This window comes from Rhinopithecus bieti, unplaced genomic scaffold, assembly GCF_001698545.2.
Source record: "Rhinopithecus bieti isolate Rb0 unplaced genomic scaffold, ASM169854v2 scaffold_31127, whole genome shotgun sequence".
Lineage (NCBI taxonomy): Eukaryota > Metazoa > Chordata > Mammalia > Primates > Cercopithecidae > Rhinopithecus > Rhinopithecus bieti.
Window position 1 is genome coordinate 2,378,692 of NW_016813970.1, and position 14,218 is coordinate 2,392,909.

The window sequence follows — 14,218 nt, forward strand, 5'->3', positions numbered from 1 at the left end:
GATAACCAAGAGAAAATTCCTTACTGAGATCACAGGAATTGCTGAACCCATCAAATCTTCATTTGAAAGTTCTCTGGTTTGTCCATCTGGAATTTGCCCTGACTGAATGAACTACCCTTAAATTCTCTAGTAGAACTTTTCTTCTAACTAAGCCTCACACTGCAGGACTTCAGACAAGTCCCTGACATTTTACCCAGGTAAGAGGTAGAACTTAAGCTGTGAATTCAGAAAAACATCCGTTAATTTGCTTTCTGTGGCCTAATTAGTCAGCTGTCATATACTTCAAACTCTTCTTCTTGTTAAATTTTTAGAGTAAGGGAGAATCCTAAGTATAGTACTATGTGATTTATTTTCAGATAAAATGCATTTTGGCCTCCAAATTACCAGCAAGAAAACTATGCAGAATTCACACTCTTCCACATTTCTGTAGCACTCATTATTCTTCTACCTTATCATTTATCACAGCCTATTAAAATTGCCCCTTTATTTATTTGTCTCATCTGCTAGATTCTAAGCTTCTTGAGGATAGGTCCCATGTCTTAGTCATATCAATACTGTTAGCAACTGGTCCCTACGAGTCTGTTTGAGATTACAACTGTTATTAAGAAAAACTGTGCAGTGTGATATCATAAGAATAGATGCTGGAACCAAAGTATCTAAGGTTGAATCCTGGCACTGGCACTGTGGAAGCTCAGGTAATTTACTTAACTGTGCCTCAGTTTCCTCCTCTGTAGAATAGGGGCAATAATAATATATACCTTGTATGATTATTGTAAGAATTAAGAGATACAAAATGCTTATAAGAGTGTGCTTATTTATTATATATAAAAAATATAATTTTTAGTACTTAATAAATGTTAGCTTTCATTAAACTTGAAAATCGGGTGGCCCTTTCATGGCTACAAGCTAATTTCAAAGCAGACTGAGTCATCTTTAGATCAGTCATTCTGTTTAAAAGATGGCAAATGTATGCCTGTCTAACACTATTCACCTTTCTGGCAGACTTACCTCAGTCCCCCAGGAAGCCACCAGTGCATTGGTGTTCACACAAGGTATAAAAAATTATTTGCTACTCTTGTTCTCATTCTAGCTGTCATACCCAATTTCAAGCAAACCTCGACTAGGATGAGATGAGGAGACAGCTAGGATTAGGTATGTAATGGAAGGTCAAAGAGGATCAGAGGTAATTAGCCCCAGGACTCAAGCCTCAAACAAGCTTCAGTTACTTGGAGATTTCAGACAGGGCCGCTATTTGAATCTCCCTCAACCTCCTGACCACTGGGCAGAGCCTCACCTTGTGGAACTGTGGAGGGTATATTCGGGCCGCACCATGGTTCAACAGGAGCTGGTAACAGATTTCAGGCTGGGCAGCAGGGCGCACGGAGGTGACCTTCAGCACGTACTGGATGGCAGCACAGCCGTTGATATCCATGAGATTGGCTTCCGCGCCAGCCTCCAGCATCATGTGCATGAGCACGTGGTCACAGTTCCAGGCTGCTTTGTGGAGGGGAGATTTAAAGTCGTCATCCCGGGCATTGACTTCGGCTTTGTAGTCAAGCAGCATGCGGCAGACGAGGTGGTGCTCTGTGCTGTACTCCTGCTCCTTAAAGCGGAGGGCCCAGTAGGCCGCGATGGCCAGGGGGGTCTCCATGTGGGCATTCACGCTGTCCACTACGGCCCCGTGTTCCACGTAAAAGGCCACCAGCTCTGAAAGGCCGAAGTGGGCAGCCGTGTGCAAGGGCGTCTCCTCATCTTGGTTGTTGGTCTTCATGTTCACATTCGCCCCTACAAAGGGAAATTGAGGAAGACAATTATTTAAATGTGTTTTGTCATTATTCCTAAGGCTCATTAAATAAGACTTTTCTTACTGTTTCTCTTTTAACTTCTGCCATATATTATCCCCTCAACCCCTTTGTCCCCAGGCTCCCTTCCTGGGCCTGGTGGAAGCCATTCCCTTGAAGCAACATTGTCATCTCCTGGACAACCAGCAAAGGTACCCGCGGGAGGAGAAGGAAGGATTTGTGCCAGAATGCTGGAGCCTTGCTGAATTTCGCTTCTTACTCCCAGGTGGATTTGGAAATACCAAGAGATTTCTATAACTAAGTCGTTTTTATCAATATAACAATGATATTTGCTAATATCATTAAATACAAATGTTATATCACAAACTTTGACTCTTTAAAAATCAACTGTTTTGAATATTCCACAAAATAATACTTTTCTTCTCTTTCATAGCAGATGAACCTAAAAGTCTGATGCAAGTAAACTTCAGTGGTATGGAAATTTCCTATCCCTTTGACTGAAATTACAGTATTAGGGTTGCCCAAGTCTGTGAGGCTTTCTTGGAACACAGCACCACCACCAACAAATATGCATGTGCGTGCACACACACACACATACACACACACACACACCACTTTAGTCACCAAACTAGGCTAAAGGTTATATTTTTCATCAAACGGTGTAGAAGCTGGTATACTAGAAATACTCACTGAAAGACAGAGAGAATGATTCAGAGACTGTAATATGTTTGATTTATGGTTGACAAAGGATGTTAGAAATAGGAATTTTTTGTGCTTGGAAAGCTCCTTAGAATTACTTAATCCAACCCACTTATTTAACAGACTAGAAAACTTAAGTGAATTTTGTTTTTCTAATTCGAAATGTTAAGTGTGAGAGTGGTCAACTCAAGAAGCTGAAATTTTCCTTCTCTGCCTAATTTAATGAGGTGAACCAAATGACCCCTAGGGGGCCAACTCTAATTAATCAACTCTACTGGAATTTTTTATAGCTACTTCGAGTCTGTAGAGACATTATTATTATTATTATTACTATTACTATGCTAGTAACTAGTATTTATTAAACTCTTAACCATGTGCAGCATTCTGGGCTAAATGCTTTTCATATACTGCTTCATTGAATCTTCCAAATAATCCTTTGCAGTAGGTGCAGTTTTTATCCTAATTTTACAGATGAAGAAATTTGTACTCAGAGAGGTTAATAATCAGCCAAAAGTACAACCAGCTAGTTGTCACAGGTGCAACTAGCTCGGGTCAGTGTCACAGGTGGTAAAGTAATTTACCAAGACAGTTCTAGGTAAAGAAAGGCAGATTTATTAGAGAAGTATGAAAATATGTTGCAAGGTTGCAACCGGCAGCACAGCAGAGAAGAGGCTGTGTAGCGGCACGGTGCAACTGCAGCAAAGTTTTATAGGCTTGTGCTGGAGGGAGCTGCTGTGCTGAAGGAGATCATTGTGCCCACAGAACAAGGTCATTGTGCCAGGAAGAAGTCATTGTGATTTCCCATGTCTCAGAACAATTGTTCATTGTTCTTCCCCACCTGGGGCTCTCTCCCACCAGGGACCCCTTCCTCGTTGTTGAACCAAGGTTTGAAAACAGATAGCCTGGCTTGGAAATTCCTTATCACTGTTCTATTTTACCTCATATTACTTTTCTGAAGGAAAATTTTTCTGTAGTTTACTCTCTTTTACTATATGAAAACCAGAAAGTAGTAAAAAGATAACATTACATTTTGTTAGCTTTAAAAAAATCCGTTCACCATGTATTGTTGCTTTATGCCCTTATTTATGGCATCTGCTGATCACATGGAACATATTTGAGAAAGCCAAAACTCCTACAAGCATGCTGAATATCCTATACAAAATCAGTCCCCAAGGAAGGTACCTAAGAGTACATTGCTCTGTAAACTCTGAGACTGTATTCGTAACTTGTAGAAGGCAGAACTGTAACCAAAGATGGTGTTTCACGAAGCCATCTGTGTTTATCAGTATTCTGCCCTAGAGAAGTTCTGGGTCAGGTCTTATTTCAGGTCGGCTCATCTTTGCTCTGGAGTGAAATGGAATGAATGAGAATGCCTTCCCAGAAGCCATGTGCAGGGTCACTTCAGACGCTGGAGAATTTCCAGTAAGGAAGAGAATCAAAGGGTCAGGATGAAATTCTTACAGGCCAACTTGGAACAAACCACATCCTTTATTTTTTAAAGCAGTTGGACATTTACAATTGATCTTTGACCTGTTGGTACAACTAGATATGCTACATGGTTTCCTTTTCTGAATAGGAGTTCCTTATTTTTATACTTGAATTGTGTCGCCAGTATAACTTTTCCAGGAAATATATAAAGTACAATGATTTGACTACTTTTTTATTTTAGACTTTGTGATTTATTCAAGAAATTAGAGACCAGAAACATAAATTCCTGGGAGCTTTGAATATATTTTTAATGTGAAAATACAATGTATTAGTTTCCAAGAGCTGCCCTAACAAAATACCACACACTGGGTAGCTTAAAACAACAGAAATTTATTCTCCCACACCTCTGGAGACTGGAAGTCCAAAATTAAAGTATCTAGTGTTGGTTTCTTCCAAAGACTTTGAAGGAGAATCTGCCTCAGACCTCTCTCCTACCTTCTGTTGATGGCTGGCAGTCCTTGGCTTGTAGACCTATCACTCCATTCTCTGCCTTCACCGTCACATGGCATTCTCTCTGTGTCTCTGTGTTGTAGGAAAATCCGGGTTCTTGTCACATGACCAGGTTAATTTGGCATGCAGACACTTTGAAGGATGAGGGGTTACAGAATTTATTCAACAAAAAGGAAAAAGACTCTCAGCAAAGTGAGAGGGGTTCCTGTTAACAGGCCCCATCTCACAGACTGAATGCCAGGTTACCACCAGGAACAGGAGAGGCCCGGCTGCTCCCCACTGCAAACGGCAGGAACTTCCATAGCTCCATCCCATTCTCCCAGTGTGCAGTTTGGTTGGAGGGTCTCTGGGGACCCCATTATACTTGGCTGTCTCATTTGTGTCTCCACATGGTCATCTTCTTATAAGAACACCAGTCATACTGCAATAAGGAACAACCTTACTCTAGTACGATTTTAACATAACTTAATAACATCTGCAGCAACCCTATTTCCAAATAAATTCACGTGCTGAGGTATTGGAGATTAGAACTTGAACGTATCTTTGTGTGTGTGTGTTTTGGGGAGTGGCACACAATTCGACCCGTAACACATGACATACATTACACAGTATATAAAAATAAGTATGCACAGTTTTCTTTAATTATAAGCCATCACCATCTAATTACATCCTTGGTCAAGAAATCAGACACTCTTAGACCCAGAAAATCCTTCCATTTTTCAATTTTTGAACTTTGAATAAATGGAATCATAAACACAAATTCTTTTGACTCGCTTCTTTCACTCAACATTGTATTGGTGAAAATAATGTATCTTGTGAGGTTTACTTCTCATTTGTTCATTTTATTATATCTGTCTTTTAGCACAATTTATCCATTCAACTGGAGGTGGGCATTACCCATGTCAGGCTATCCCAAGCACTGATGCCATGGGCATTCTTGCACATTCTTGTACTCTGGTGCTCACGTGCAGGGGTTTCTCTGGGCTCTACATCTATGAGTGGAATTGCTGGGTCACTGCGTATGCATATCTTCAACTTCATTAAGTACTGTCAGATAAGCAGTTGTACCAGCTTACACTCTGATAAGCCATGCATGAGGGTTTCTCATTGTACTACAACCTTATCAACATTGGTATTTTCCGTCTATTTAATTTTAGCCAATTTGTTCGTTGTAGAGTGATATCTCATTGCATCTGAATGGTTTCCCTAATTACCAATGAAGTTAGACATGTTAATATTTTTACTGACCAACAGTGCTTTTATGTTACTCTTATAAGCATTTCCATGTTATCGTATAGGCATTTTAAACATAATTTAAAATAACTACATACTCCTTAGAGTAAGTTTACCCCACTGTGCTGATTTTTTCCAAAATTTTGATCTTAAAATTAATGCTACAATTAATAATTTTGTATGTAAATTTTAGGATTATTTCCTTGGAATAAATTCCCAAAATAGAATTATTAAGCTGAAACATTTGAACTATGTTAAGGGTCTTTATTAATAACTACCAAAAGTTATATTTTTATCTCTCTCTGTGATGCATAAGACTACTTACTTCACTAACCAGTATATTACACATTTAAAGAGAAATTCTTGCTAGTTTGGTAGCAAAAATAAAGTCTTATTTTTCTGAAATCCGAATTCATTTGACTATTAGAGTTTAGACACTTTATCTGTAATTATTAACTAGTGGTATTTCTTTTTTAGTTAATTGTCCGAATTTAGTTCTCGCATCTTTATTAGGTGAAATTGTCCTGCTTTCATTGCACTTTTATGAGCTCTTCATCAAGATATAAGCTTATGCTCTCACAATTGTTTAAACATTGTAACCAGTTTGATTTTTCCTAAATACAGTGATGTTAACTTTCGATTGTCAAGTTTTCCCTTGCCTTTTCCTTTGTACCAGAATGTCCTACTCCTTTCAGAAGTTGTATAACAATCTCAATTAATTATAATCTAGTTTTTATAAATGTTAAAAAAATGTTTAACGTTTGAGTCGTCTGGATTTTATTTTGGTGTACACATCAATTTAGGAAGAATTGACATTCTTACAGTATGGAGTCCTTCCATGCAGACATACTGTCTCTAAAAAGTTTTCTTTACATTTCTGTAAACTATACCCTATAAAATTTGCAGCAGTTTTCATTCTAGATGGGCAGAGTACATTGTTTCTTGGGGAGATAAAGTGACTTTTAATGGGAGAAGTTCCTTCATGAATCTTTTAATTTTTGCAAGAGGGTCTCCAGAACTAGTCTAGAATGATAGCAAATGAGACAGATAAGAATTTAAATTTTCTCTGCATGATAAAGAAGAAGGAATTTTCAGATTTCATCTGTGGGCAAAAGAAACACTGGTTTGTGTGCACTGAGAATGGGATGAAGAGCAGAGACAGGATAAGAATTTCAGCAGAGAAGATGGAGACCTCTTCCGGTCCTGATGGTCTTGATTCCTTGAAGAGCCTTTGTGTGGTACTAAATGGGAGGACCAACTCAGATAAGTGCTTCCCAACCCTTCCAGACACTTCCTATGCTGCAGTGTATGCCATAGAAAGCATCATCTACCTTCACACATAATCTTTTAAAAACAAATATAATTCCCTGGCTAACATGTAGAGGAAAACTTATGATTGTTACAAATAAAATAAATAAACTATAGTGATGTAGTGTGAAATTCAATATGTTAATATTTAGGAAAGATTATCCTAAGTGATATAATGAAATATGATTTGCTTGAACCCATGCATAGAATCCAAACAGCTACATATTCGAACTGATAGAGGTGTTTTATATTGTAATTCAAATACCACGAGCATCATTGCCATCATGAATGGTATTCCAATATAAGAAAAACTATTGGTAAAGTTCTGAATAAATCAAAGTTCAGCCTCACCTTGATTTATACCATAGCTGCATTTCTAGAAACGTCTATAGTTATTTAAAAATTCAAAATTATTTTGTGTTTATATATAAAAAAGAGAAGTCTGATGTGTTACTGCATCTAAATATCTATTATTACATCAGCACCAAATCTAAGTCTTTAATGAATTATGAAATAGTCAAACACAGAGAAAATTCCAGAAAATATTGACACCTGTATACCATACCCATATTTGACTGAATTTAATTATTGCCATATTTGCTTTAGTTCTCTTTTGTCCTGTGAATTTTACAGAAAACCCTAGCCCTTTCTTTCTTCTCTCCTCCCATGTTTTTTTTCCTCCACAGAGATTACTACTGTTCTAAAATCGATGTTTGTCATTGCTTGGTAAACTTTTGTTCTTTTTACTATTTGTATGTGTATCCATTTAAAAAATATACCATTATTTTGTGTTTTAAAAAACTACATACATTGTGTCTCACTTTTGCAACCAGTTTTTATCCATCACAATATATCTTTGAATAGAGAACTGGTGTTTTTTTTATTTCAACTGCTGAACAGAATTCCCTTGTATAAACCATAGTTTAGCTGTTCCTTTACGAAGGATGGTAAAGTTGTTTTAGCTTTTTCCCAATAGTAAGTATCTTTCAAATTGTGCAGTAGTTACTTGAGAGGAAGAAATAGAATTACTGGGAAGTAGTGTATGAACATTTTCTACCATATTAAAATTAAATTATATTCATCAGTGTATATATCAATGTGTATGTCCATCAGTAGAGTTTAAAGATTCAAAATCATTTCCAACATTTGATACTCTCAAACTTCTTAGTGTTTGCCAATTAAATGGTATTTTGATTTAATTTGCATTCTCCTGATTACTAGTAAAGTGTATTCTCATATGTATACAGGCCACAGAATCTCACTTGTAAGAATTGTCTCTTCATAGCTTCTGCCCATTTTTCATTGGGTTGTGCTTTTCTTATTTATTTTCATAATAAAAGTCATATTCAAAAGGAAACATTTCTTTATGTATTGAAAACATAATCAGAATATATAAAGATCTACTACGAAGGAAATGATAAAATTTTTATTGAAGGCAAAAGACTCAATAAATGGAAAGTTTTACTAAGTTCATAAATAGAAAGACTCATTATTGTAAAGATGGCAATTCTTTCAGAATTAGTCTATAAATTCAATGCAATTTGAACATTTTCCCCACAAAATTTGCAGGGTAAAGAGCAAAAACAACATATCAATTTTGGGAAAGTGAAGTAAAAAGAATGAGAAAGAAAATTTTTTTTTAATTAAAAAAGAATAAGATGGAAAGAAAAGACAGTGAATAAGGGTACTTACCCCACCAATATCAAAGCAAACTAATTAAAATACTGTGATGCTGATGCATAAAGAGAAAACTGGACCAATGAAATAGAATGTAAAGCCTAGAAACAGACCTACCTACAGAAAACATTTGTAATGATAGGTTTGGCAGTGGATAAATAATGGAGTATTAATACAGGTATTGGAATCAAAGACAAACAAAGTTGTAAAAGCTCAGATTTCATCTCTAGTGTGTGTGGATGGGAATGGGGGGTGGGGAGTGGGAGTGTGTGTTTAATTTCAGATAAATTAAAAGTAAATGAAAAGCTAAATAATAAGCTTCTAAGATAAAGATATAGAAGTAGGGATTGGAAAAGAATGGGCAATACTCTGTATTCAGTCACTATGTTTCCAGAATACCCTCTCAGCTTATTTACTTTTGATGAGTGCATCTTTAGCCAAGTCTTCTATTAGATCTGAAACAACAGAGCATTATTTTTTTTATTCTTCCACCAGTTGAGCTTGTTTGAATACTTTCCAATAAACCTGAGTTTGTAGAGAGAGTGTTAATTGTTTTCACTTTGTTCAGTCTCTTAGCTGGCTGGAAGAGTTGGAGAGATCAGCCGAACAGCTGTTAATGGTATATTTTGTTTCTGCTCCCTTTGTCCATAACTTCCTTAAAGATCCTGCAGTGCAGTACCCACCACCGTGTCAGAGGCACATGTGCCCCTGTTGGGGGACATTCTCAAAATTCAGAATTCAAATTGTTCCTTAACTCAGGGCTATAGCATGTTATTGAATATAATGCCCCAGCACTGAAATTTAATATTTTATTAAAGGTTTTTCTGGGTTTAGATGTTTTCATTAATTTTACCAAAACTGAACCTACCCATTTCATCTCCAAACAAAGGCATGTTTTTTAGATGAAGATTTTTTTCTTCTACTCTGTTTTGATACATTGTTCATATTCAAAAGAAAACACTTCTTTATGTATTGAAAACTATAAAACCATTTTTGCTTAAAATATTCACCACCCACCAATTATCAAGTAAGTTATAGTCAATGAAAAAAAATCCCCTCTCACAATTTTAACTCCAGTCCTCAAATGCATGACTTAAAACATAATAAATCACTAATGGCTGCCTTTTAACATCACCTTAAAAAACTACACTTTTCTTAGAAAAGGGATTAAGACAAATCAGAAAGACCATGGAGAAAATATTATCATGGTTTATTGGTAAGGATTTGAGAAGGAATTTGGTTCCATTTACTATAACTTCAGGTAGAAGTTCAGAATGCTCGTTAGTTGTTTATTTTATCTGAGATGTTTGGTCCTTGTTGGTTTACACCTGCTCTCATCACCTTGATCTGCACCTGCCTCAGTACAAAACCCTGCTGGGCTGGTATAGGCTTCTGTGCAAATAAAGAACAGCACATTTGTCATGCTTTCTTTTATGAAAATATTAATTGTGTCTGCTATTTTTTGAGCACTCACCAAGAGTTTTACATATATCGTCTCGCTTATTTTTTTCATAGCACGAATTATTTAGAAACATCTATTATTCAAAGGTTAGATCCCTTTCATTCTATTCAGGGCTTTTCATTTTCTGTGTGTTCTGGAATTATTTCTCAAGTCTGCTTCTTTTTCAAGGATGCAATTTTGTACAGTGTCGAGTATGTTATGAACTGTCACCAAAGCATATTTTCAGTTGGCTGCTTTGTTCTAGTTTCAATTTTGCCCTTTCAGTCTACATTCTATGGCAAATATATTCTCTTGTGTCTTCCATAGTCTTGTCTCAAATGAAATCTTAAATGAAATACTATTTCCCTTAAGTTCTCATTTATCTAACACTCACATTCTCTAGAGTCTGGGGTTGAGAACTACCTTCTTCTAGAGCAACAAGAACCATTAATTCCTCATCTGTGCACCTCATTCTTTAAGATTTATGTCATCCAGTGAAATTACTCTTTATTTTTTCTTATCTATAATCTTACTAACTCCCAGTGAGTCTCCCATTTTCCCTGAAGGCATAGGTGTCTGGCTCAAGTCTTCCTTTTGTCTCTGTCCTGACGTCACCCTCGGAAACCTTTATGGATGCCCATTCAACACACTTGCACTCACAATTCTAAACCTTCTGGGGCAAACTGTATGGCAATGATAAAAAATCTCATTGGTCATTCCTGCAGTGGACTCCCTGTTAAAGATTTGTACATCATCTTGTTGGACTCAGTTTGAGTTAGTGGTTCCAGTTGCCCAGTTTCATCTCTATCTTACCCTTATTTAGGCATCTAGGTCATTCGACTCTTTCTTGAGTGCCAGTATAGTTTATTTTTTTTTCCTTAGGTTAGGATTTAACCAGAATAAACTTAATTATGCTATTGTAAAGGCACTCATATTTCAGTGGCTTAGAGCAACAGAAGTTTATTTCTCACTGTCACATAGTGCACTGCAGTTCCAAGGGGCAATTCAGAATCAAGGCCCTCCATTTGATTTCTCAGGGCTTCGAGCTGCCTCGGTCTTATGGCTTCACCATCTCTACCTGAGGCTTGCCCCACTGTTGCAATACCATGGGGAGAAGAAGGCTTTAAAAATCCCTCATGGACTTTTCATTGTCTAAGCCTGGAAGCCACTCTCATTTCTTTTGTTCACATGTCATTAGCTAGAAGAGACATACGCCTGCTGAACTTCAAGGGGACTAGAAAATGTGGTCTTCCATGAGCCTGGAGTGGAAGATAACTAGATATTGGTGAAAACTAGTTATTTCTACCATAGCTGAATTGAGTTTCTGTGGGTTTTGGTAAAGCAAACAAAAAATACTGACTAATTCAGCATCTTTACCTTCTGTTTATATTTTAGGGTAAGGGAGATCTCTCCTCCAATTTAAGACCAACACCTTCCTCTTTGCAATGGATCATACACCCAGCAGTACAATGTTGCTCTACAAGTTATTTCTCTGCATTATTTACCCAACATCTCCAGTTACATGGACTCTTTGCCCTCATTTTCTAAGCATACTTAAGCTTTTGCAACTCTTTTCTCCCTTTTCGCTAACCTCTATTTTCTTTCTGTTGCTTTTTGTTTGAAATCCTGGAAAGGGCAGTCTCTCTTTTCTGCATCCACTGTTTCACCATCCATACACTCCTCAGTCCAACAAGCCCTGCTTCTGTCCCCACATTCCACTGGAACTGTTCAGACGAAGATCACTAGTGGCGGGTGGTTGATTATCTATATTATTCAACCTTCTAGTTACCACACTTCTCTGCTACATCTAATGGTATTGATGACTCATTTCTTGAAATTCTTTTCTGTTTTTTTTTTTTTTTTTAAGTTTTCTTGGATGTGCTTTCTTCTCCCTCTCTGAAAACAAAATCCGAGATGATTTTTCTGTTATTTCTTTCTTCCCACTTCCTAAATTTTTGCTTCACTTTGGGTGTCATCATTTGCTCCTTGCACTTCCTATTACGCACAACTTCCTTGAGCAATCAAAACTACAATTTTCTCTTTATCTGTGAAGATAGCTCCCCAAATTCTATCATCATATATATGATAAAAGACTTGTGTCTAGAATACATAAAGAGCTATTAAAACTAGACCTGGCATGGTGGCTCACATCTGTAGTCCCAGCATTTGGGGAGTCTGAGGCAGGAGGATCATCTGAGACCAGGAATTTGAGGTTAGAGTGAGCTATGATGGCTCCACTGCACCTCAGCCTGGGCAACAGAGTGAGAACCTGTCTCCAACAATAACAACAAAAAATAGAACTATTACAACTCAATAGAAAAAGCCAAATAACCCAATTTAAAAATGGACAAAGTATATAAACAGACATTTCTACAAGAACAAACCACGCAAATGATCATTAACACAGGGATAGGAAACACTTTCATTCTGGACATGGAAAGCTTGAGAGGATAACTAAACATCCAGTGCAGACAGATTATATATAGTTGGATAGATGAGTCTGGAGTTGTTCAGAGCAGAGGCTCAAGCCAGAGATACCAAGCTGGAAGTGAACACCATTTGATGACATTTGAAGTCACAGGAGCAGATGGGATCACACAGGTTTGAGTTCAGATGGAGAAAAGGGCCTCTTAGACTGAGCCTAGGGCATGCAAACATTTAAACATAGAAAAGAGTAACGGATCCAGCAAATAAGACTGAACAAACACCAGTGAAGGAATAGGAAAACAGCTCGGCTTTATAAATGCTTTTTAAACCAAACTATTTGACACTTGGTCTGCTCTCATAACGAGTTTCTTCTTCTTTAACAGCTACTTGTATTTTTTAAGCCACATTGAAAACAGGAAGCAAATATCACAAACTATTTCCCCTGTCTCTTGAAGCAAATCTGTTTCATATCAAAGCTTATCTGCCAACTCCGCAGAATATTGCTTCTCATCCTTTGGGAGACACATTTTTTCCATTGAACCCATGTTTATTTATCATTTTGTTTATTTTTAATTTACTCAACCTTAAAGAAAAGATATCTTTCTAGACGTGCTGTTGGAGAATAACCAAGATGCAGACACTGAGCTCAGTCACCCTGCATTTATTTTATTTTTTATCTTTTTAATTCCAAAAAATAATTGATTAAAATTTTGCAAAGTAACCATAGATAAGACTGAATAACTCAGACTTTGGAATATGCACCATTACTATATTATTTTGCACTAATCTGTTGGGCTCATGAAATCAGACCATATATTATCATTGGAGAGATGTTTTCACTGAAGGAAATTAATGCTGCTATTATCATTCAACTGAAAAAGAGGTTAATCCTCAGGAAGATTGATTTTTTTTAGAGGGTACAAGTTTGGATAAAGTGATAAGGACTTCTTCCTCCACTCAGGGACAAAATTATGTCTGTTCTGGACTCAAAGGCAAGAGGAGGCCTGGACCAGCCCTAGGGGTAGAGGTGAATGGCCCTGGCTCATGGAGGTGGACTGGAGTGAAACAGGGAGATGACATGCCATGAAGGAGAGTGGTACCAATGGGGCATTGGGTTATCAGAAGCCAATTGTATGAGAAGGAATTCGTCAAGCAACAGTGAGCCTACTTTTTTGAGTGGCAGCAACAGCAGCAAAAGCAAGGGTGATGATGCCCATCTCTGGAGCAGCCAGCATCTTTGATAACAAGAAAGGAGTCCTTTAGTCCAGGGGGAATACCAGGGTTTATTCTACAACCAGTGCCTTACAGAAAGAGCAACTGCAGCCGGGCACAGTGGCTCATGCCTCTAGTCCCAGCACTTTGGTAGGCCAAGGTGGGGGGGATCACAAGGTCAAGAGATTGATATCATCCTGTCCAACATGGTGAAACCCCATCTCTATGAAAAATACAAAAATTAGCTGGGCTTGGTGGCACATGTCTATAGTCCCAGCTACTCAGAAGGCTGAGGTAGAAGAATTGCCTGAACACAGGATGCAGAGGTTGCAGTGAGCCGAGATCACACCACTGCACTCCAACCTGGCGACAGAATGAGACTCTGTCAAAAGAAAGAAAGAAAGAAAGAGAGAGAGAGAGAGAGAGAGAGAGAGAGAGAGAGAGAGAAAGGAAGGAAGGAAGGAAGGAAGGAAGGAAGGAA

The 14,218-nt window shown here is 37.6% G+C and overlaps 1 protein-coding gene and 1 long non-coding RNA gene across 2 annotated transcripts in view; one reads left to right on the forward strand and one right to left on the reverse strand.

Annotated features, from left to right (window-relative positions):
• ASB4 (ankyrin repeat and SOCS box containing 4) overlaps positions 1-14,218 on the reverse strand; it is a 57,618-nt gene that overhangs the window by 10,274 nt on the left and 33,126 nt on the right. Inside the window, exon 3 of the mRNA XM_017849302.1 lies at positions 1,295-1,785. Coding sequence (XP_017704791.1) covers positions 1,295-1,785 — 491 coding nt within the window. The remainder of the gene's footprint in view (positions 1-1,294; positions 1,786-14,218) is intronic.
• LOC108513523 (uncharacterized) lies at positions 115-2,101 on the forward strand. Its single transcript, XR_001880924.1, has 3 exons — positions 115-197; positions 1,003-1,052; positions 1,923-2,101. It is a non-coding gene; the product is annotated as an uncharacterized LOC108513523 (long non-coding RNA).